Here is a 25,384-nt window from a genome sequence, read left to right as displayed (position 1 = left end):
TTTTTAATCAGATTAATGTTTTCACTAAAAGTTGATAAAGCCAACCTATAAAGTTATGTTAACACCTCAGTGTGGAGGTGCATCCTCTTTAATTTCTGAGATTAGCCCTGTTTGACTGTTTTGTTCTAATTTCCGTAAAATGGATTTTATTGCTTTTAAACCAGATTCGTTTTTAACTTTTTATTCTCTAGGAGCTTATCATTCAACTTTAATTTGTAATTGATTGATGAGCTGTATGGAAGATGTCAGTTTGAATTCTTTATTTTAAAATTATTGTTGCAATTTTAAGTAGTTTTATTATGTTTTTCTCATATGTTCTATTTTCTTCTAAATTGGCTTTTCTTTTTAGTTTTGACAAGTTGATAGTATTCAGTAAATAAGAATCAGAAATTATAGTAAGAATGATGAATTTTCTGCTCTGCTCATAATTCTTTTGGGCTATTGTGACTTTTGATAAGAATTTTCTTGTTCTTTGTTTATGAAATTATAGTATCCAGTCATCTTTTTAAAGGAGACTAGAAAAGATGATCTATTGCTGTTACTAAAGTTTTGAGAATCGTACTGTGAGATTTTCAGTTTTTATGGTCTAGGTGTTAATATGATCTAGAATCATAGTTTAAGTACACCTGTGATTTTGGTCATGAAGTGGTGCGACTGAAAGGATTTCATAGAGAATCTTGCCTGTTGTTGACTCTGTTCTCTTGAATCCAACTCCAATAAGTGACTTAAAAATACCAACTACAGCTGGTGTGTAGTAGGTGCAAACTTTTTGCTTGATGTGAATTTAGATGTACATTTCTCACCACTCCTTTTGTTTTACAACTTGAGTCAGATCTTAGGACCTTAGAACCTGACTGAAAATAATCAGGTATTTAAAAAAATAGCATCTAGCTTTTCTTTTTTATTTAAAAATAAATGTTGATTGAAGGAAATTTAGGACATACTAATAAATGAAAGGAAGAGAAAAGTCACACACTCCACCCTTCTAAGATAACTATCAGGACATTTTGGTTATAGCCACATACTAATAAATGAAAGGAAGAGAAAAGTCACACACTCCACCCTTCTAAGATAGCTATCAGGACATTTTGGTTATAGCCAACTATCTTTTTGTATTGATTTATTTGTATCTTCCTTTTTCTTTCTACTTAGTATATTATGAGCTTTTCCCCTCTCGTTTAATAACATTTTAATGCCTCTATGGATTTTGCCACTTATGGATATTTAGCAAATGCCCTACCCATTTTTAGACCCTTAGCTTATTTCTAGTTTTCACAATACAAACAAAAATTAGTAATCATTTGGTGGTTTTAAGTTTTTTAAGTTGTTCCAGAAAGCATGAATTGGGTTCTTGCTTTCATAAAATCTTATATCCTAGTAGAAATGGCAGTATATGTGCTTATATATATGTTTAAGTATATGTGCTTATATATATAAGTTTAAGGCTTAACAATAAGCTTTAAATTGGATGATATAGAGTGGATGCCTGCAAACTTTTTCTGTAAAGGGCCAGATAGTAACAATTTTAGGCTTTGCAAGCCGTGTGCTCTCTGCTGCAACTGCTTAACTCTGCCATTATAGTGCAAAAGCAGCCAGAGACATATGCTATGTTACATTGAAATTTTATTTACAAAAACAGGTGGGAGATCACATTTCGCCCACCAGCCTTAGTTTGCCAACCCCAATTATAAATTACAAGTTTTATAGGATTTAAAAGGAGAAAGGAAATGAAGGATTTTGCTGGACTTTTCTGGTCAGGTTGCATTTACATAAGAATAAATGGGGGGCTTTTCAGTGAGGCCCAGACTAGGAGGGAGTAAAGAATCAGGCCATAAGCAGGGGAGAGGGTTGATAGCAAATTAAGCCAATTTGAGATGATGGGACCGTATTATTAATGACCTTGGAAATGAAACTATAGTGTTAGAGCTAGTAGAATGAAGCAATAGACATTTAACATTTTTGAGTAACTTGATAAGTTCGTAGTTTAGGAAAGTATGTGTGGCAGTGATTTATATGGTATGTTGGAAGAAGGGACAGATTGAGTAGAAGAAATCATTTTGGTGACTTCTAATGAATTAATTTATCTTCTTAAAAAATGAAGATTTTAAAGAAAGGGCTTTTTTTAAAAACTGTTTTCCATTATGATTTATCACAAGATATTGAATATAATTCTCTGGGTTATACAGTAGGACTTGTTGTTATCCATTCTATATATAATAGTTGGCATCTACTAATCTCAGATTCCCACTCCGTCCCTCCTCCTTGGCAACCACAAGTCTGTTACCCGTTTTAAAGAAAGAATTAGATTTTTCTTATTTCTAGGTAGTGCTGTCAATATTGGAACTCTGAGATCTGTTCACAGTTTGAAATCAAATATTTCTTGGATACTTAACTGATCTTCTGTAATCCCTTGTTTTTCAGATTTCACTATGAGGCCCCAAGGTTCTTGCAGGGGTTCCTCAGGGGTTTTGAGGAAGAATCTCTAGAGTGATATGCCAGCATCTCTTTACCCTCATTTCAATCATAATGTTTGAACTAAGGAATTCATGGCTAAAAAGCATTAAACCTGTAAAGCGGTGGCTTTCAGACTTGCCCAAATTCTCAACTCACATAATTTTGTGGCAGTTCTGTGTGTAGAACAGGAGAAGCCGTATCTCCTCAGACTAGGCTCCTGAGAACCCTTTCACCATGGAACTCCCCCCCGAGGGCATCTGGTGGCCTCCCTGGAGCAGAGTTTCTAAACTTTCCTTTAATCTGTCGATCAGTCAATGATTAGTATTTGAGCTTCTACTTGTGTGCTAAGTAGACAAGACACAATCCCATTGTTAATAAGCTTATGTTTGATGTGGTCAATGTGGGGAGACAGGGAATAAGCATGGAAATCCATCTCCCCCTCAAATAACGTTATTTTAGTAAATCTAGCAAATAAGTACTGTGGAGAAAATAAAATAGTACTGTGATATGTTGTGTGGGGGATGGGGGAGGAGGGAGTATTGGGTGTATTTGGGGAAGTGATATTGAATAGAGGCTGGGGTAGCCAAGCTACAATCTAGGGAAGAATATGGAGAACAGTTGGTGCAAAGATCCTGAGACTGAAGTAAGTGCTGAGTTTGAGGGACAGAATGGCTAGTGTGGTGGTAGTGTGGAGGTGGAGAATGGAAGGAGGTGAAATAGAAAAGTAGATGGGACCAGATGACCTAAGGAAGTGACATGATTGAGAAGATTTATAATCTCATACCCTCCTTTGACACTATTGGACATGAAATATGACTAAAATAAAACTAAAGTAGTGGTGAAAATATTTTAGGGAAAAATATTAAAACTCTGAAGATTTGCCTGCTGCAGACTTTATAGTGAAATATAGACCACATTGTGGCATTATTTTTCATGATTATGTCTGCTTTGTTTTATTCTCCATTCTGAGCACCCTGTCTTAAGAATTTTTCCTCAGTTTGAAAACTGATGCCATTATCCTAGTTGGGGAAAATCATAAGTTAGTTTCAGCTATATTGCTTTATATAGTATATTTATGAAACTTTTTTCCAGAAATCTATGTAAAGTTTATAATACTATCTTTAATTACCATTGTACCTTGAATTAAATTTAAGTTGTCTTCATAATGAGTATACATTTTCCTTTTTAGTAAGTATTTCAATTAAAAAGTATAAAAGAATAAAATATCTGCTTTTTGGAAGCAGATCTTTGTCTACTTTGTACCTGATCCTTTGTAGCCAAATTCTCATAGATCTCAATAAAAGATAAAACCAGATCAATTAGCAGAATAAATACAGGAATTGGTTCTCCTGGAGCCTCTAATTCATTTTGATTTCTTTAAGGATAGTTTCTCCTTTTCCTAATGCCATTGTTATCTTAGTGTATATGCATGGAATAATGCATTGTATTCTTGAAATTTACCTGCCCAGACTCATTGGTTGATGGGCCTTTGTGCGCAGGCATTAATGGAAATGTATAAGGTGTAATTATTCAGTTAGCAAGCTATTTTTTTGCTGGAGTGTTTTATATGTCTTCTTTTGTAACCCTTTAGCCAAGAAAACCATGTGGGAAAGGCTGACTGCCCCTGAAGATGTGTTTAGTAAATTACAGCGAGAAAACATAGCCATCATCGAGAGCTATGGTGCCGCCCTCATGGAAGTGGTCTGTCGAGATGCTTGTGATGGTCATGAGATTGGAAGGGTACAGTAACTCCTGCTCAGTATTGTACTTGGACAGATATTTTGACTTTGTATTAAGGCATAAGTTGGATCAGCTTTTCAAATGGATGTTATATACTAGGAATTATTTTCTGTAATATATTTTAGTGAATTTTCTTATTTACTCTAATTTGAAACTTATATTTTGTTTATTCATATGTTTCGTTCACTTACATTAATAATCCCTATTAGTTCAGACTGGGCCCTCAGAATAATCTTTTTGCTAATTTTGAGATTTGCCTTATACTGGTAGAAACAGCAGAGGTGCTGGTTAATAAAGATCCTTGAATAAGAGAATGGGGATAAATAGCTTTTATATTGAATATATCTTGTTCTTCTTTTTTGAGAAATATTTACATTTATGTATCTTTAAAATATTATGTCATACTGGTGATAATATATTGAGAAGATAATTTCCTACTGGTGGAAAATCACATAGCTTTTGAATCATGTAGTGTGCTCTTAATTATGTTAAAAACATAGTATCTGGGAAGAAATAGGCCAAAGTGGTCTTTATCAGTTAGTGTATTTTCCATATATTTTTTTGTTTGTTTGTTTGTTTTCTGTGTTTTCTATAATGAGCATGTAACACTTCATTGGGGAAAATGCTATTTTTAAAAATCAATTTCCTCCTTTCCTCCAACAAGTAATGTTTAGATTCTGTTAAAATATGTTTAATGCTATTATTTTAATGTGTTAGGTTTTGTTTCAGAAATGTAGCTTTACCCTGAACATTTTCCTTTTATTAATAAATCAAGATTCTGGATACATAGCTTTCAACTTCTCAAAAAAAAAAAAGGAGAGAGTTGTATTGCATGCAACAGTTCTCCTTGTAAGAAAACTTCTAAACATTTCCAGGTAAAGGGAGTTACTGTTGTTGACTTGGTAGCCATCTCCACATTTTGGACTTTGATTTATTCTTCCTTCAGATGCTGGCGCTGGCTCTCCTTGATCGAATTGTCTCCGTGGATAAGCAGCAGCAGTGGCTCCTGTATCTGTCTAACAGTGGCTATCTGAAGGTGCTGGTGGACAGCTTGGTAGAAGATGACCGTACTTTGCAGAGCTTACTCACTCCACAGCCTCCCCTTTTAAAAGCCCTATATACTTATGAATCCAAAATGGTAAGGCTTTGTGTTCACTTGAGGTTAGATCAACAGGTCATTTCCTGTTGAGGTTAAAGCTATATTAAAGAAAATGAACATGGCCTATGTTTCTAATATTTTTATCATACCTGCCATAATCATTTCTGAATAGTTTTAAATTTGGGTACATGTGCTAGGAATGCATCTTCTGAGCGTGCGGAGTTGAGCTGAAACGGTCCTATGAAGGCTGGCTGGGTGCTGAGACTGCTGCTCACTCACTCCTGTTGCTGGTGATGCCAGATCCATGTGACACTCAGTGCTCCCTGAGGAGGAGAGTGAGCATGCATGACCTTCCCGAAGAAAGTCAGCCTGTGCCGGTTGCCTGAGGAAGTTCCACTGTAGATGTGCTGGCTCTACTTTAAGCACAGGATTTTTCACTCTAGTATATATATTTAATTTCCTTTCCTCCAAATCTTGTTTTAATTTCTGTTTCCTCCTGCTTAAAAATACCATGAATGTCACAATAAGAGAAGCACTAAAATCTTAGATTCTTCATTAATTCTGTTTTCCCTCCCTCCTTCATTTATTCAACAGTTATTTGTTAAATATCTGTTACATGCCAGGTATTGCGTGAGGTAGTAGAGATATAGCTGTGAGCAAAACAGTCTTTCCTGCCCTGCATAAGCCCATGTGATGATTTTACTTGAATGCGTAACCCACGCAAGGCCTGTGTGGCACTTCAGATATGCTCTACCGTTTATTCCTCATGAAGATCCTGTGGTGAAAGTGAAAGTCGCTTGTTCATGCTCAACTCTTCGTAACCCCGTGGACTATACAGTCCATAGAATTCTCCAGGCCAGAATACTGGAGTGGGTAGCCTTTCCCTTCTCCAGGGGATCGTCCCAACCCAGGGATTGAACCCAGGTCTCCTGCATTGCAGGCAGATTCTTTACTAGCTGAGCCACAAGGGAAGCCATAGAGGTATAATGTGCCCCTTCCTAGCTAGTCACCAATGATTACAGATTAGAAATGTGCTATGGTGGGGTGGTCCAGTGGTTAAGAGTTTCCCTTCTAGTGCAGGGGGTGCGGGGAACTAAGATCCCACATGCCTCAGGGTGTGGCCAAGAATTAAATAAAAACAACATTGTAAATCAACTATACTTCAACTTAAAGAAGAAATGTGCTATGAGAAAGCCTCGTTTTTAAATGAGACCCGTGACTGCGATCTCTGTACTGATGAATTTTGTTCTGTAACTTCTTAGGCATTTCTCACAAGAGTGGCCAAGATTCAGCAGGGTGCTTTAGAGCTGCTGAGGTCTGGCGTGATTGTGAGGCTGGCACAGTGCCAAGTCTATGACATGCGCCCAGAAATGGACCCACAGGGGTAAGTGTCTGTATCATTTGGCTTTTTTTAAATTACCAGTAAAGGTTCATTAAGGAAAAAGATTTTCAAACATAATTTTGCCCTTTATAATTCTGTTTGAGCAGTACTCTCATCTTGATGGTTTTGTTTGGTCATACCCCCCCTGCCATTTGATGCTAATAAATGAAAGTTGCTAGTCAGGGTAAAAGTGAGTAGAGACATTTCTGCGTGCTCAGTCGTGTCTGACTCTTTGTGACCCCATAGGCTATAGCCCCCAGGCTCCTCTGTCCATGGGATTCCCCAGGCAAGAATACTGGAGTGGGTTTCCATGCACTCCTCCAGGGGATATTCCTGACCCAAGGATTGAACATGTGTATCTTACATTCCCGACAGGCAGCTTCTTTACCACTAGCACCGCCTGGGAGGCGAGTGCTTTTTATTTTAGAGCAGTGATATAAGAGGAAGATGGGAGAGCATTTTGTTAGTAGATGTTACTTTTCCAAACTTGATTGTTCTGTTTAGTGCAAGTACATATTTTCCATTATACTGTCTTTTAAAGTCCTGTAATGAAATTATAATTTGTGGTGGATTTTCTTTTCTTGATGACTTGAGTAATATTTTATGTTTTTCTCATTTTAACATTTTGCCAACTGCTTGCTAATTTGAAAGCTTCAAACGAAATTATTTTAAGTTCCAAACTAGCAGATTTCTCAGTTGAGTTTGAATGTGGATGTTTTTTCTTTTTTGTCTACGTGGCTCTGACATTGTTAAGCCTATATGTAGCCTACCCGCCTACTATCAAATAACATTATTTCAGTTTTAGTAATTTGCTTCAAAAGATCCATTGCCAAATTGCATGTTTTGAGTTTTTCAGGTTTAGCTATAGACATATTTTACTTTGAGAAAAATTAACATCACTTTCTGAAGTTTTAAACATGTGAGTTTTTACTTTCAACTTAGGTGAAGGGGATTAAGTTATTTATATTCCTCCCTTCATGATGTGTTATTATTGCCCATCTTTGGAAAGCCTTTCTGTTATCTCTTTTTATTTCCATATTCTGCTTTCATTCCCTTCTCAACAGGCAATCATTTTATTTGGTCCAAAAATTTAAATAAAATATTCACAGTAAGCAAATAGTTTATTAATACAGTGGTTCTGAGACCTAAACTTAAAGGTTAAGTTATTTTACAACCTCATTTTAGGTTTTAAAATCTTGTTTTATTTTATATAATAGACAATGTAGATTCCTTTTTGGCTTTGTGTACATGAGGGAAATTTGGAGAAAGCAACTTTTGTTTCTGTTTCTCTATGGCTTAAGGGAACATTTAGAATAGAATAAGTATGTTTGGGGAATTTTGTCTTCTTTACTAAGATTTTTTTCAAGATTCACATAACTGTCTTCACTGTACATGTGGGATACAGAGTCCTCGTTAGTAGCGTCGCATCTTAATCAGTCGCCTGTGGTTGTTTGCCGTGGGGGTGGTCAGGGACTGTTGGGATGTGCCGTAACTCTTGGACTGTTGCTGTCTCCTTGTCGACTGGGTGTGAATCAAGCGTGTTTGGCATGAGAGACCCCCCAGTGTTCATCCCTACTCCAGGAGACCGATACCGCCAGATTCTCCTTCCAGCCCTTCGCTTGTGCCAGGTCATCCTTACGTCCAGCATGGCTCAGCACTTGCAGGCAGCAGGGCAGGTAAGAGGAACCTTAGTGCAGAAATCATCAGGTACAAAACCTTTATTTTACAAATGCAGAAGATGGACAGCTCACATAGATTTCCTTAGGCCCATGTACTTTGCTCTGAACTTCAGCTAATTAATAGAATAGTGAGATGGGAAGCAAGGGATCTAAATCAGTTGTTTTATAGAAGGAAGCAGTTACTGTGATAGAAATAAACTGATTTCTAAAATGTAATTTAACCGCGTATTTATTAGTGAATGCTATACACTTTATTAGGCCTTAGAGAAAATACAAAAGATAGATGGTATCGCTACATTTAGTTGTGATATTATTTTCAGTGCTTTCCAGGGAAATCTTCAAAAATATGTTTCTTTATTTCTTTAATAATGCAATATACAATTTAGCCTTTCGCTAGTTAATTTGGCTTATCATTCATGAATCTGCCATTTTTTATTGTATTGCTCTGTTCTTATGATACTCTCAGAAACTGTGTCCTAATAATTTATGGTGATTTTATCTGCTTTCCCTGCCATCAGTCTTTAGGCTTGCCTCACCAAGATAGAATGCTGCTGTTTCTAGTGCGGCACCTGATTTTATACAGCATTGGTCTTGGTGACATTCTATCCCTTTCATATGTGGCCTTTGAGTTAGTTCTTTAACATGCAAAGACTCTGCCTTCTACTTTATTGAGATTAATATTTTTTAGTAGATGTGAAATAAGACCAAACTTAACCTGAGCATAGCATAATTACCCGAATAGCTTCTTTAAAAAATACAGATTACTGAGTTGCATGTCCAGCAATGATGGGCTGAGGCCAGGAATCTATATTGAAAAAATAAAGGGGCACAATTCCTGAGAGATTCAAATGTTCAACCTGTTGTGGTGTAGTCCCTGCCTTTGAGGCATCTGTAATCTAGTTGAGAAGATGTTTGGGTGTGAAAAAGAGTAGAGTCCTCTGTTATGGGACACTGTTAAACGCTAAGCTGGAAGGGCAGAGTTTGGAGGTCAAGGTTTGTATCGCCTTTATTTTCACCATATCAAAAGGAGAGTTAGACAAAAGCTTTTATGTGATTGTTCCCGTATCACACTAGTCAGACTTTCATAGAGCCAGCTTGAATTCAGAAAGTCGTTTTTATACACATTCATTTTAAATTCATGTTCTAGATCCATTTAGACAAAAATTTTAAAATAAAGTACGGGTCAGATAATGGTTTTTATGCAGTCATTCCAATTTATTTTATACTCTTCTGCAATAGCTCTTAAGTGTATTAAATTTCTAAACTTGGAAATAATCCTTATCTTGAGCTTTCTTACGAATGTTGGCTTCTTGAAGAAATAAACTATGTAAATACAAAGGACAACTGTTTATCTAATATTCTTCATTACATTACATTATTGCGTCAGTGTTATTAAACCGATGGATATAAATTTATAATATACTTTTCTACTCTTCCACCTCTGTTTTTTCCTTTCCCTCTCTTTTTCTTTGGTAGGTGTTGCAGTTTCTCATCTCTCATTCAGATACCATACAAGCAATTCTGCGCTGTCAGGACATTAGTGCAGGGTCTTTGCAGGAATTGGCTCTGCTGACGGGAATCATAAGTAAAGCAGCACTTCCTGGTGAGTTGATTATGTTGAATTTTTAAACAATGGCTTTATAGACATACACTTAGTAGAATGAGGTTGTTATTACTTTGCAGCTATATATGACTTATTTGAGATTGGAACTAACAAAGTTAACTACCTTTTGTGAAGTCATATGTTTGTAAAAATGGTTTATGGTCAGTATAAAAAATTCAGAAAGTTAAAGTAATTAACGCTCAAATCCCATTATCTAGAAATTGCCAAATGTTAACTTTCAGTAAGTAGCTTTTTAGCCAGTGTCTGATGTGTATGTGTGTATTGGTGGGTGAGGGGGCATGGTGGAAAGAAACAGACATATAGAGATAATATATGAAAATGGGATGCCTTTTGCATGCAGTTTTAGAAAGCAGCTATTTAATTTTACATAAACTTTACAGATGAAAAACTAGTTGAAGAGAAACTGAAGACATTGATGAATTCTAGACAGACTTTCCTTTAATACAGGTGTACAAGAGATGTTAGTTCCTACAAGAGATGTTAGTTCTTAAAAGATCGCTATGATTAAGAAAAGATTATGATAAATCAGTAAGATAATTTGGTCATTAAAAAAATTTGTTTTACTACGTATGAATTTTAGACAGAATCAACTAACTCCATGTGAAAGATTAAGTGTGAGTTATTTTATGCTTCTTCCCCCCTCACGTTATGTTTATTTATAGTTTTACTTTGTGAAGTAAATATAATTTTCATTCAGTTCTGGAACCATAATACCTTCAGCTATTTAATTTTACTTGTATATTTAACTGGATTCATAGAAATGCACCAGTTGTTTTTTTTTTCCTCTTACAACTTCACCATTTCTGAGTTCTTTCTTTTGATTTATCTCTTGGAATTTTTAACTTGTATTGAGGTCCTCTTCCCCAAGAAAAAATATATAATATTCCTTGAATTCTTTAATATTTACGAGCATCTGAAGATTGCCTTATTCTTGAATGACAGCATGGCCTAATATTAATGACAATAACTCATTTTTAAGCATTTATATGCTGGGTAGTGTTTTAGACACTTAGCATGTTAATTGATATAATCATCACAACAGTCTTGAGAGTTAGAACCTTTATTATCCAGCTTTTACAGGTCAGGAAACTGAGGCACAGAGAGGTTCGCTTGTCCCAAGTCACACGGATAATGCTGTAGGGCTTTCCAGGAGCCGTGGCTTCTGAGCCTGTGTGCTTAACTACTCAGCTATTCTGCCTCCATTTTTACGTTGCTGTGGAGAAGTCTGAGGCCAACCCCTGATTCTGCCGCAATGACCCCAAGATTTTTTCCTCTCTGGACATTCCTCTGTGCCTGAACCCTTTATGTTGGGCGGAAGAGTTTGGCAGGGTTGAGTGCAGTGTTTATTAAGGTACTCAGAGCCTGTGCTCATTCTGAGGAGATCCCAGGGTCAACTCTACCTCACCTTGTCGTGTTTTAGTCCTGTGTGCTTATTATGGTCATTTCCCCAGTTCATTCCGGTGGCCTTGAATGATGCCAAGACAGGCCAGCCTACTTGCCTTTACTGTGGTCCCATAGTGCTGTATAGTGGTTCTCTTCCTAATGGCTTTTACTTGGATTTCTCCTGATTACTTAATTTACATCATCAGTCTAATATGCTTCTTTGTAAATTGCAAGAGTTTGTTGGCTTACCCTCTTTCCTCCGTACTGCTTCTGAGGGCTGGGATGAGGGTCATGCGATGAATCATGTTACTTATTCCCCTGGAATTTTTTCAATCTTTTTTTTTCCCTTAACCACCACCATTCTTCAGTATTTGTGGTATACGGTGGCGCCTTTCCTTTTTTTGGTGAATTTCATTTATTCGTAGGTTGGTTGTAGAAGGGACATTCTGTGATTCTACTTCATTCTGCCATCTTAATCCAGAAGCCATGAGCCTTTTATCAGATACTCTGGCAAGGTGATTTTTTTGATGAATTTCCTTTCATTGCTTTTTAAAAATACTTGAAACATTCTGAATTTTGCATTTGACCCTGTCACCATATTAAAATTACATTCAGAAAAGCCCATTTGACCCTGTCACCATATTAAAATTACATTCAGAAAAGCTCAACGTATTTTAACATGCTCATGATAAATTCAAACAAATAAAATAGAGTAAAAGCACTCTGACATAGCAATCCCTGTTCCCTGGAAAGAACCGATTATCAGTTTATACTTTATTTTTGTGGTGGTTTCTCTGTATGTGGTGTAAAAATTTTTTCCTCCCTGCAAAATGAAATCATACTATACACACTGCTCTATAACTCGCCCCCTGTGCCCATTATGTCTTGGTGAACTTTTTTCATCAGCATATATAGTTCCCACCTCACTCCTTAATTGGCAGAATAGTTTTCCAGTTCTGAGGTATTTATCCAAACCTCTATGACATGTTGACTGTTTCCAGTCTTTTTAAAATTTTCAAATAGTGTGGCATTTAATAACTTTGTATGTATGTATTTACATATACATTTTTGTATATTTGAGCTGGTAGACTTGGTATATACTCTTTAAAATAATTTTAAAAGATAATGCCAAGTACCTCCTAATGTTTTGAAATCATTTTTGAAAAGAATTTATGTTCCTGTTACCCTACTCCCAGTTCAGCCCTTGGCTACATGCATGGTTTTGTATTATCCTACAATTTCATCCTATGTTTTTGTTTAAAATGCTAGCCCAGTACCAGATACGTTGTACCTTCTCAAGTACTTAGGAGGTTAATTTTTTATCTGTGACCCATGGATATTCTGTAAAGTGTTTTAGAGTTGAGGGGATACATATGGTCCACAGTACTGAGACGCTTTGTAGCAGAAGTCTTAAGAATCTGAGAATTGGACTTCCCCAGTGGTCCAGGGGTTAAAACTGTGTTTCCTCTGCAGAGACACGGGTTTGATCCCCGGTTGGGGAAGTTCTGCACACCGCGTGGTGCAGTAAAAAAAAAAAAGAATCTAAAAATTGCTTGTCTTTAAATAGAGTCAGCAGGAGGAATGAAAGAACTGGGGAAGAGCAAGGCAGGTTGAAAAGATAAGAAAGGTTAAGGAGAAACAGGAAAAAGCCAAAGTGTTAAGTGCAAACTCTGACTCTCAAGAGGTTAAAATGGGAAAGGATGGCATAAAAATCAGAAGCAGCAAATGTAGAAAAAATATTTCAAGAATTTGATATTAATGAGGTTTTTGCTTGATTTTGCTTTGTTTTGGCGTACAAGGGAGACCTGAACACATTTTCAAATAGTGAGGAAAAATCCTCTATGGCAGAGTAATGTTAGAAAATAATTAAATACAGTGATTTGGGAGCAGACTCCAAGTGGAGGTGGAGGATGGGAAGGGACTGGATCTAGTGGAGCAGGGGAGTGCAGGTGAGGTAACGTGACAGCACCTGCCAGATATGCGAGTGTCCTCTGTAGGTCTGTGACGGGCTTGGAAATCTAAAAAGGAGAGCTTGTCATTACGAGGAACAAAGGATAAGGTTCTGGGTTATGTGCTATGAAGCGTATGCTTGGAAGTAAGAAATGGGTTAAAAGGATTGTGAAAACACATAGAAAGTTAGGGTGGCTAGGACAGGGTCACCTGGGTTCTCTGTATGGCTGCAGTAATGGAACAAAGAAATAAACCAATGGGAATAATGGCCCATGGGTTTACTTGGAGGGCTCAGTAGAAATAAAGGAAATCCATGGTACTATAAAAGGTTGATCAGCTTAATTTAGGGATTTTGTAGTGGGCCCAAACTGAAAAATTGAATGGAAGCTTTTTTCTGTATGTGTAAGTTATACTTTGCTTAAGGGAAAAGGAAAAAAATCAAATGATGCATAGAAGAATTAAAAAAAAAAAAGGAATGCATTTCATTCTTAGTGTTTTGTATATTCTGAACTGTTTCATGAGAAAGTAATTAACTGTGGAGTTTAGAAAATTTTGTTTTATATTTATAAATAAAAAATAGGTTTTTTTCAAAAGACTTTTTAAAATGCACTTTTGAATCACTGATCCAATCTAGATTTATTTTGCATATGACTGAACGTGTGGTGGTACACTTAACAATCTGTAAAGTTGTCAGATATTTCTCAAACCTCCTTCATGGCAGAGTCTGTGTCTATTCATGCATTAAAGAATGTGAAAGAGTAAAACTACTCTTCCTAGTTTTTTAATGTCTATATTTTGTCAATTACAAAACTACATTTAAAAACATTCTAAATTTTTTAGGTATACTAAGTGAACTTGATGTTGATGTAAATGAAGGATCACTAATGGAGCTACAGGGACATATTGGAAGATTCCAGGTAGCTGATTCTTTACTTCTTTTTTATTTTCTAAATTAAAAAAATTTTTGATTCTTACATCTTTAAAGAGCAGTAGTAAAACTTATAATAAAATACAACAATCCTCTCTGATCCTTTTATAGCTTCCTTAATTTGGGTAAACCCAGCAATGGTTTTAATTGAATCTTTCATATCTCTAAATAATTTGCTTATGTTGCTACTATTTAATTTTCCAGTTTTAAGAATCATCTATCAACCTTCCATCAAAGAGGATAAGAATTTTGATCTCTTTACTCCTATTCTTCCATATGATATGTGTATCTCTTATAACATGCCCCCACCCCCAACTCAACAAATCATATCATAATTTTGATTAGATTAACATTTAGTGTTATATTGTTATTACTGTGTAAATGTCATTTATAAATAAGCCATGGATGGACCATATGTTAGTTTTCTAAACATTATGTTTTCCTTAGAGTGAGTAAATGTTGTTTGTTTTTATTTGCTTGGTTTTTGTACTTCTGATTTATTCTCAAACTCTCCTCCAGTTGTGTAGTCTCCTTTCAATATATTCAAACATAGTAGATAGCTTATTAATTCAGTATTTTATCACAGTCCTTCTGGGAGCCTCCTGGCCTGCTTTGATCTAGACATCTTCACTTTTGGGGGCCTCAGAAGAATTATATTTATATAGTAGAATTTATATTCCATTGTTTTTATACAGTAATTGTCATAACCAGTCCTCTTTTCATGAACTGTTTTTCAAGTTTCCAAAAGAAAAATGCTGCCATCAGCTTTTTAGTGTATACATTTTTATGTGATATTACTGTTATCTCTGGGACCCAGGGTCTGTAAGTAGTACATTTTGAGTCACTGTCAGATAGCACTCCAGAAGGGCTTGTGTTGTCTGTAACCAGACCAAAATACTCTGGATTTTTTTTTTTTCCTCAGTCTTCTAATGTTTTTAATTGGTGGGGATGAAAAAATATTTTTGATGCATCTTTCATAAGGTGGCCTCTGGAAATGTGTTGCTGCATCTGTTTTATCTGTCAGCATAGCAAACAGCCAGTTGTAAGTTGTCAAAATAGATACAGCTGTTTTGACAAAATAAATTTATATTACAGTTTCCTTAGTCTGTTTTGCCTTATCCAAACTTACTCCAACATGAGTTTAAAGTAGATATTATATAACATGTAGGTATATATGTGTATATAGGTGTGTGTGTATATGTAATACCAGTGTTTCAAACACATTTTTATTGTGCACTTAGTATGTGCGGTGGAGAAGGAATGGCAACCCACTCCAGTATTCTTGCCTGGAGAATCCCATGGACGGGGGATCCTGGTGGGCTACAGTCCATGGGGTCATAAGAGTCAGACACGACTGAGCACATCCTGTGCGCAGAACACTATACTAAGCACTTTAAATATAATTCAGTGTCTCAGGTAATCCAAACAATAACTTCCAAGGTGAAAATTGCTATTATCACTCTAGAAATGTGAGCACAGAGGCTTGAAGAAGTTAAGTAACTAGTCCCAGGACAAATAGCAAAAAGTCATGTGCCTGCAATTGGAACCCACATCTCTGATTTTGGACATATTGCAGTTTTGCAAAGCTTGTCCTTTCCTGCTGAGAACTGTAGGAACGATTGTATTCTCAGGTGAAAAGTACCAACATGTCAAACAAATGACCTTTGTATTTTATCTGCCAAGGTCACCTCTGTGTTCCCAACTCCTTGATGACATCTCCAGAAGAAGCCACAGGAGTCAGAGCCTTTAAATTTGAGCCTTAGTAGACAAAATGATCACGGATCTGCTTCTGTTCACCATCTCATTTTGCTTCTCAGTGTTTATTGATTGGTGTTTATTTAATGGGTGTCTACTAAGGAATTATTTGGTATGATACAAAAAATTTGGGGCAAACACTTAGACTTTAGTGAGTGTTAACTGCTAAAAAAAAATAATATTCTTTTAATGAGTTGTCTGCCAAGTAAATACATTTGCAAAAAGATGAATTTTAGTATTATTAACTTATAGTTGACATAGTTGGAAATCAGAAATCAGAAACATTAAGGAGGATTTAACTCTCCACTGAGCTGAGTTTTTTCTTTATCTCCCTCAAGAAAGGTCACTGACTTTAAACATATCCAGCTAGATGTGAACTTTTGTTCATTTTTTGTCTTTTCCTTCCTCAGCGCCAGTGCTTAGGACTACTAAGTCGCTTTGGTGGCTCTGACAAACTGCGTCAGTTTAAATTTCAAGATGATAATGTGGAGGGAGATAGAGTGAGCAGGAAAGATGAGATCGAACTGGCTATGCAGCAGGTAAGAGGAGTGACAGTTATGTAACTATTCTTTAAGGTTTTAACGTTTCTGGAAATATTTGAGAAAAACAGTACATGTGGATAATTTTTAAATTGATTTGTAACTTTGTTGTAATTTTACAAATTGGTCTTAATTTTTTTCTCCTTCACATCTGGATTTCCATGAGATGAGGCATTTGGGGAGCTGATATTTTTGTTACTGCTGTTCTTGCTTTGTAGATTTGTGCCAATGTCATGGAATATTGCCAATCACTCATGTTACAGAGTTCCCCTACCTTCCAGCATGCTGTGTGTCTGTTCACCCCTAGCCTTTCGGAAACCATTAACAGAGATGGGCCCCGCCAAGGTGAGCTGCTTCTTTCTTTCTGTATTTGAGGAATTAAGTTGCTAGGATTATGAGAACCTCTAGTTGGCTCCAGTAAGGTGCACCTTTTTTTTTTTTTAAACCAGTAATGAATGGGGAATTTTTAAATCGACTTCTTTAAGAAGAAGTTATAAGGAGTTACTGTTGTCAGACCTGTGGATACGGCTGGAGAGCTTGAAAGAATAGAGAAATTTAAGATTTTCTGAGAATGAATCTGGAAGAGCCATGTGGGGAGAGGATAGTTTTATATAGTGTGTGAGACCCCATAGAGTCTGGGATTGGAGACTAAGCTAGCTAGGTGAGAAGTGTGAAAATATTGCAGATAGTTTATATGTTAAATCATGTTAAACTGAATTTTTAGTATCTCAATTGGATTTTGTATGATACCAATGTATGGTATGTGCCATACCATAGCACAGTAAAATTTAGATACTTAGTAGGCTCATGTAGCCTGTGATTTCCAAATGACCCAGTAGGGAAGGTTAGGAGTCTAAGGCAGGATTATGGATTGGTTAAAGCCGTTTTCCATGGGACACTCAAAGGCCAAAAGCCCTTTTGGATCTTGGTGGTTGTATTGTGATGGACTGATGGTAATTTCAAGAAACATTCTATCTGAGATTTCTGAGAATCATTTTAGGGTTTGTCTTACTCTGTTATAAATGTCCTAGGTAATGGAATTAAGAGAATTTTATTGAAGTATTATTTAAATACAACAGAGTTCACCCATCTTAGGTGGACTGTTTGAGTAATTTTTGTAATTTTATACAGTATGGAACTACTACCACAGCTAAAATATAGAATAATTCCCTCATCCTTTGACGTTTCTTCTTGTCCCTTTGCATTTGATTGTTTCCTTTGACCCTTTGGTCAAGGTGTCTATTATTTTGCCTTTTCCAGAATTTCATATAAATAGAATCATACAACATGTAGTCTTTTTGTGTTTTGACATCTTTCATTTAGCTCAGTGTTTTTGAAATCCACTCATGTGTGTGTATTACTATTTTGTTCTTTTTATTTCTGGCTGGTATTCCATATGCATTTATCTATCCACTAGTTGATAGACATTTGGGTTATTTCCAGATGTTTCACTGTTGTGAATAATGCTGCTATGAATATTTGGGTATAGATCTTAATGTGGACATATGTTTTCATACCCCTTGATCAGATGCCTAGGAATGCAATTGCTGGCTTGTGTGATACGTTTAACTAAGTAAGATGCTGCCATTCTGTTTTACAGAATGAGAATCATTTTGTATTTCCACCAGCCTTGTAAAGAGTTCTGGTTGATCCACATCCTTGCCAGTGCTTGGTTTGTTGGTCTTTTTAAGTTTCAGCTGTTGGACTTGGTGTGTTGTGATATCTCATTATGGTTTTAATTTGCATTTCCTTGATGACTAGTGATGAGCCTGTGTCCAGGTCTAGTACCATTTGCTGAAAAGATTTATCTTTTTGTTTGATTACTTTGATACATTTTGTCAGAAATCAATTGACCACATAAATTTGGATTTATTTTTCTTCAGACTTTTTTAAGGACTAATAAGCATATTCTTTTCTGCCAATTCTAGGCATATAAATGGGTAGATATTCAGTAGGTTCTAGAATAGTTACAGAGATACAGTTTAACCTAGTGGTTAACCTAGGGTTAAGAGCACAGCCTGATGATGAACTGCCTGGATTTGAATCCCAGTTCTACAGGTGACTTAAGAAAAATGACCTAGCTCTTTGTGACTCAGTTTCTTTGTCTATAAAGTAGAAGTAATAACAAGGTCTCCTCTAGTGTATTATTGTAAGGATTAAATGTGTTAATAAGTATAAAGTGCTTTAGAACAGTGCCTGACAGCACGTCAGTGTTAGCTATTATTATTTTTATTATTGCTCTTGTATTGTTGTTATCCTCTAGTATATTTACTGTTCCTTGTGATCAAGGAACCCTTTCCTGTAGCACTTCTATTTCCTTGACCTCATTCTCTTTCCCGCAGAATCTATTTCTGTAATTAAATATCTCATGAGCCATCCTCATCTGATGTCTAAGTCTGGTGCCTCTGAATATTTTCTAGACTGGAGCAAATTATTGTATAAGAATTCCTGAAGAAATTTGAAATACGCTCAGCATTAGACCATCATATTTGTGGATAGTTTCCTATCAAGTCGAGGTCTCACAAATGTTATCCGGGACCAGCATACCTAATTTCACTAGGAGAAGGCTTTCTGTGATGACCTGTGTCATAAAGATTGTCACATCCTCACTGAAGACTGGGAAAGGAGACCTGGCAAATCAGATGAGTCTAGGCAAAATCCGTTGACAGAGGACTCTTCTTTTTCCCTCCATGTGAAGGTCTGTGAGATCCGACTTTGGAGCAAAGTTCAGGGAGATGGCAGTGAAGGAAGCAAGTATAGATCTCTCCCTCAGTATTCATGGCAGTTGGGGCCATTAAACAAAGTTTGTCTCAAATTAAACTTGAAATTACTAAGGTGTTTCTCAAAGAAATCCCTTCGTTGCAAGAGGAAATTGCTTTATTTGTACCACACAGACCATGTCTAGAATAACGCTACTGCTCTCTAGCTTTTCTTCCCTCTACAGACAGTTTTTCCAGCATCACATTGTTCCTTTCCACCTTCTTCAGAAAGTGGTCACGTAAAAGGCAGATCGTTTTGTTTTGCTAGCCAAATGGAACTATTGTGGTGGAAGAATTAAACTTTAAAAATTCTGTTATCTGTTTTTTAGCTATGAGTTAGTATTCTACTTGTCTGTTTGGAAGAATGATTTTGAGCTGGGAACTCAGCAACCAGAAAGATGCAGACTGGAAATGAATTCATATAAGTAAAGCCATAGGGTGAAGCAGGACTTACTCACCTGGGGTCAGGAAACTGTAAGCTGTATCTGTGCATATGGGGTGGTGGGCTGGTAGAGAGATGGGTGTATAGGCGTATAGCTTCCATAGAGTTCTCAAAGAGGTCTTCACCCAGTAAAGGGTAAGCTTTCTCAGTGTCCATCAGCCAGACTTACTTATTGTCTCAAGGCTCTAGCCTTATGTACCTACCTCATTACAGTAGCTCTTAACCACACCTTTGAGCTGTTAGTGGTGTTTAAAAGTAGTCCTGGATTGTTTTTAATAATAGTTTACATGCCTTTAAATTCCTGGGCTTTCCTTTTTTTAAAAAAACAGGTCATTTGAAATTCATATAAAATGGCTGTAGGTAGAACATTGGTTTTTTTTTCTTATCAACTCCATTAGATACCCAAGTGCCAGTGGTTCCATACTGGCACCTGCCTGGTTTGGGCATTATCGTTTACCTGCTGAGACAGAGCGCTAATGATTTCTTCAGCTATTACGACAGTCATCGACGGAGTGTCAACAAGCTACAGAACGTCGAGCAGCTTCCCCCAGATGAGATAAAAGAGGTATGAATCTTAATAATGGGCAATGGAGACGTCTGAGAAACCAGTGCTTTACCTGATAAGGCAGGGGACCAGTGTCAGACTGATAAGATGATGCATACAGTGAGACAAAAGGAACTCCAATGACTCTTCTGTGGTGGCTTGAAGAAGAGTCCCTCACCTAAGTACCACACTTCATAAGTGTAGAAACTTGACTGAGTGACCGAAAGTTGCACCTGTTCAAGAAAACCACCTGCTTTTCTCAGTAGAAAGGCAGTTGGCGTTTGAATAAAGAGTTTGGTAATTTATACTATAAACATCTGTGCTGAGAAACTTAGGTTTCTATTGCAGATGCTTTTTCAGTTAGAAGTGATCTCCTTAGGTAAGATGTCTCTGTCCCTCCCACAACTTCAGTATCTGTTAAGTGAATTTTTCAGACAAATGGAATGGCCTGTCAGACTTGACCCCTTCTCTCAATGACCCAGAACCATTCCCTGGCACTTGCTGTAACTGCAGAGGCTGCGTTACTGAGCTTGCGCCCTAAGCAGCCCACCTTCCTTCCACTTGGCACAGCTGAACTGTAGAACGCCCTGCGGCCAGTGCTGAGGCCTCCTGGCGGCCTGTGTGGCAGCCTGGTTATTGATCCACTTTGCCATTCCTGGCTCACACCAGCTTTTCCAAATTATAGCATGTCGCCCTCTGGACTAGTCAGAGCCCACTCCCTCGTTGCATCCTTCTGATAACTCTAGGGAACGTCAGAGTTCATGATGTGCCCAGCCCTGAGCTCCACGTGCCACCTGAATACATGAGGCAGATATTGTTGCTCCTCCTCTTTCTGAAATGAGGAAACTGAGGCACTGGGAGAGGGTTTACTCAAAGCCACACAGCCAGCAAGTACAGGTGGGGGCAGGTGTTACTGAGTGGGCTCAGGTGATCTCCGAAGTTGAGTGGTTTACCTCCAGCAGCCCTTCCCCTTCGTGTGTGGCTTACGGGTGACGCTGGCACTCGCAGGAGCTACAGTGTCACAGTAGAGCACGTGGCACTTCCCCAGACCCCCGCAGCACGCCTGGCGCCACACCCAGGGTCTGCAGTTAAATTGACCTGTTGTGCTTGCAGGTATGCCAGATGGGAGAGGGACCAGGGGAGTTTCTGGCTTATGATCGTACATTTGTTACACTCTACAAGTCTCATTTGTAGTTTCTTCAGAAGATACCTGATGGCTGTTACAGATATTCTCCACGGCAGTGTGGCATTTACTGCCTGAAAATGCACTGTTTCGTTTTGTTTTAATTTGACAGGAAATTCAGGGTTGGTTGGCCCATCAACAGATTGGAAACATCTATTTGAGGGACTGGACTTTTTCAAAAAGCCACAGATGAACATTCATTTATGAATTCAACTGCTTCTTTGGCTCTTGTTTTTTTAAATTACTAGCTTCCTAACTAGATGCTAAACTCTTGTCAAGGATGTTTAAATCCACTTGAATGTTTTTCACAGTACTTATCACAAATGACTGCTTATAATAGATTTTCATTAAATTTTTTTTACAATATGTGTCATTCTTAATACTGTGTTTGATTTTTTTTTTTTAAGTTGTGTCAGTCAGTGATGCCTGCTGGTGTTGATAAAATCTCCACTGCCCAGAAATATGTTCTAGCAAGACGGCGTTTGGTGAAGCTGATCAACAATCGAGCTAAACTGCTTTCCCTTTGTTCTTGTATCCTTAATGCAGTCATTGAGACTGCAGGGTGCTTGAAGGGTGACCTCTAAGGGAATCTTCAAATGTAGGAACTCTTATTCTCACATTATTTGGGTATCAGAACCAAATGGAAAGGGACATAATTACTATTATTGTTTTCTAGTTAAATGCCTGACATATTTCTAAATGGAAAATTTTTTCTTACTCTTTAGAATAACTAGTAATACTCATAATATATGCAGATACTTTGTGTCTAGACAGGAGATAAGGACACTGAAGGCTCTGCTAGCACTGCACCCCAGGGCCTGATCTCCTTCCTCTCAGCACAGCTTGCTGCTTTCTGGAGAGACCTTACAACCAGCTTGTTAGACTGAAGCTGTGGGTACATCACTGAATGGTGCAGTCTCAGAAACTGGTTTGTAAAATCATGTGATGAGATTGTTTTCCTTGAATCTGGCCTCTCCGCTGTAGTCATCATAGAGACCTGCCTGTTTATTCTCTGGCGCCATCTGGAGTACTACTTGTTACACTGCACACCCACCGATTCTCAGGATTCCTTATTTGCCTCCAGGTCCTTATTTAAAAGCAGAAGGCTACAAGGTAAACTGTATTCTGAAAATTAGTGAACCACGGATTCACTACAGAACCACGGAGCCTACACATTTTAGCACCTTGAAAATCTAGTTACACTCAACCGACTTTTGACTGTTTTGGTTACAAAGCATGTACTAGGTAACTACTTAGTTACTTGGCATAGCTAGTTTTTGTATTTCCCTCCTGTCCATGGGAAATTGTGCAGAGCACAAGAGCATCTTAGAGGCTGTCTTCAGTTGCTCCTCAGCTTCTCTCGTGGCTGACACAGGTCCAGAGTCCTCTGGTCCAGAGGAGTGGAAATGGGTCAGCCTTGGCCACACTGCTCATTGCTAAAAGGGATCTTTTGTGACTAATGAGCATGTATTGGATCCCTTAAGTGGCAGGAACCAGAAGGAAAGCTTGAGAACCCTGGCTTGGAACATCGAAATGCTTCCTAGGGGCTTCCATTTACTGAAAGCTAAAAGAGAGTCCTCAGCTTTGACCCATGCTGGTCACAGACACTGTGGTTCACTGTCATTGGGTTCTTCTCTTCTGTGGAGGAGACACACCTGCAAACCTAGTTTGTGTCTTTTATCTCTAGATTCCTTCGCTTCGGAAAGCAATCTGGATTTTAGAAGTGGGCTAACTACAGTGAGCCAGCATGATATAGACCAGGTAACGTTCTGTGCTCATACTCTTGTTCTTTTTTTGCAAGTACAAAGGGAAAGCCTGGTATGTGAGTAAGATAATAGTTTTCACAGTTGCATGCAAAGACCTGATTTGAATTCTGGGATAGCAACCTAATGGCTCTGTGACTCAGAGCAACTTTCTTAGCCTCTGAGCCTCCATTTCCTCAGCTCAGAAATGGAAATGATAATTCAACCTTGAAGTGTTTTGTCAGAATTAAATGAGGCCTTCATGTGTGAGATGCCAGGGTAGTGCCTAGAAAGTAGTTAAGAGTTCAGTAATTAATAGGCGTTATGGTCTGGAAACTCCATATATCAACAGTTAACTGCAATTTAAAGCAATTCTAAAACTGTATGTACTTAAACAAGAAGGAAAAATGTTACTATTATACCAATAAACTTCAGGGTGGAAAATGTGAATGTTGAGTTAATTTGGCATCTGAGAAAGGATCACATTACAAAAATTCAAAGGTATTTTAAATAGGAAGACAAAGAATAAAAGGAATATTTGAGACTTCTTGATCATGAAGTGTCACCTGTGTTACCTCTAGCTTCTGGCTGACGCTATCAGCGCTTTTGGAGAATCACTACAGAAGAAACTTCTGGACATTGAAGGATTGTATTCAAAAGTGCGATCTCGCTATAGTTTCATACAAGCTCTCGTCAGACGCATCCGAGGCCTGCTGAGGATATCACGGAACTGAGAGCCTGTGCTTATACTCTTCTGAGGAAGAGACAAATTGGGGAAAACTGTCTCCTTTTTATAGTTTCCTTCTAAATTATGACCAGAAGATATTTTGATATTTCTTTCTTTATATATGGACTTCTTTTCTGTAAACTTCTTTGCCTGGTGCCGTGCTCACTAGTTTAAAAAAAAAAAACTTTTTAAAAAAACAAACACGTGGTCAGTCTCTTGAAATTTTATCTCGAAAATGGTCAGCATTATCAGGAATTCAACAAACAGTGCTTCCCCAGTGCTGGTTTTTCCCAGGGGTATTATTCTGAATGCCAAATTAAAGGCATAGTCTGAAAAACCTCTATTTTTTCTTCCTTTGTAGCTGTATTACACGTTTTATGATAGTGCTTTTTTAATAGAAAAGTATACTTAATACAGTGTGTTACAGAAATGTCTCAAAGTCAAGGCATCCCTTTTCTAAAGGTATTTTTTTCTTTCCTGCATGTAAATGATGAAATAATCACTTGTATTTATTCCCTAAAATAATTATGGAATTTTTCAAATTAATCATCTACCTGTATTTTACACATAGTTAATAGGGTGACCGCTGTTAGCATTCTTATTTCTTGCTTGGTAGTATTTATGTGCATGTGACTACATCATCTGAAAGTCCATGGCCCACTTTCCAGTCACCAATTATTTCAGCCCAGTATATAGAAGAGACTGCTGAGAGGGGAAAGAGTCTTGACCCTCAAGTAGTGGCAGAAAATTAATACTTAATTCTATAATTTGTTTTCTTAATAAAATGTCCATGACATTTTAGGCATTTAAAAAAGACTTTGTCATTGTTATATTTTGAAATTAATCTATTGCCTAACACTGACAAACATCAATCTTTAACTGCAAAGCATCCTGTTAATAAAGAGCATTTTTAGAGAGATGTGAATGAATAAGTAACTGGTCCAAGACATAGTAAGCCTGACTGCTGCTGCTGCTAAGTTGCTTCAGACATGTCTGACTCTGTGCAACTCCATAGATGACAGCCCACCAGGCTCCTCTGTCCCTGGGATTCTCCAGGCAAGAACACTGGAGTGGGTTGCTATTTCCTTTTCCAGTGCATGCATGCATGCTAAGTTGCTTCAGTTGTTTCCAACTCTGTGCGACCCTATGGACAACATCCCACCAGGTTGCTCTGTCCACAGGATTCTCTAGGCAAGAATACTGGAGTGGGTTGCCATTTCCTTCTCCAGTAAGCCTGACTGTTGCTCCACTAATCAGGCATATGGTAAGCTTTATCATGTTGCACACAGGCATGAACACAGAAATATCAGGAAAGAGCCTGAGGCACAGAATCAAAGCATTTTATAACCCTCTGATATGTGAAGCCTTCCATAGGACAGAGAGCTAGTTTGGGATAGTTAAGATTTGGGATTTACTGAGCATTATTTTGTTTTGCCACCATTTCTTCCAAAATTA

The 25,384-nt window shown here is 37.5% G+C and overlaps 1 protein-coding gene across 1 annotated transcript in view; it reads left to right on the top strand.

Annotated features, from left to right (window-relative positions):
- Positions 1-24,667, top strand: part of NUP205 (nucleoporin 205) — an 80,728-nt gene extending 56,061 nt beyond the window's left edge. Inside the window, exons 31-43 of the mRNA XM_005903639.3 lie at positions 4,046-4,194; positions 5,141-5,332; positions 6,556-6,677; positions 8,212-8,350; positions 9,830-9,956; positions 14,151-14,227; positions 16,404-16,532; positions 16,751-16,877; positions 20,132-20,298; positions 21,868-21,991; positions 22,445-22,573; positions 23,148-23,221; positions 23,784-24,667. Of these exons, the coding sequence (XP_005903701.2) occupies positions 4,046-4,194; positions 5,141-5,332; positions 6,556-6,677; positions 8,212-8,350; positions 9,830-9,956; positions 14,151-14,227; positions 16,404-16,532; positions 16,751-16,877; positions 20,132-20,298; positions 21,868-21,991; positions 22,445-22,573; positions 23,148-23,221; positions 23,784-23,936 (1,709 nt within the window). The 3' untranslated portion in view covers positions 23,937-24,667. The remainder of the gene's footprint in view (positions 1-4,045; positions 4,195-5,140; positions 5,333-6,555; positions 6,678-8,211; positions 8,351-9,829; positions 9,957-14,150; positions 14,228-16,403; positions 16,533-16,750; positions 16,878-20,131; positions 20,299-21,867; positions 21,992-22,444; positions 22,574-23,147; positions 23,222-23,783) is intronic.
- The last annotated feature ends 717 nt before the right edge of the window (positions 24,668-25,384 follow it).

Source organism: Bos mutus, chromosome 4, assembly GCF_027580195.1.
Source record: "Bos mutus isolate GX-2022 chromosome 4, NWIPB_WYAK_1.1, whole genome shotgun sequence".
Taxonomy (NCBI): domain Eukaryota; kingdom Metazoa; phylum Chordata; class Mammalia; order Artiodactyla; family Bovidae; genus Bos; species Bos mutus.
This window is presented reverse-complemented; position numbering and strand designations above follow the sequence as displayed.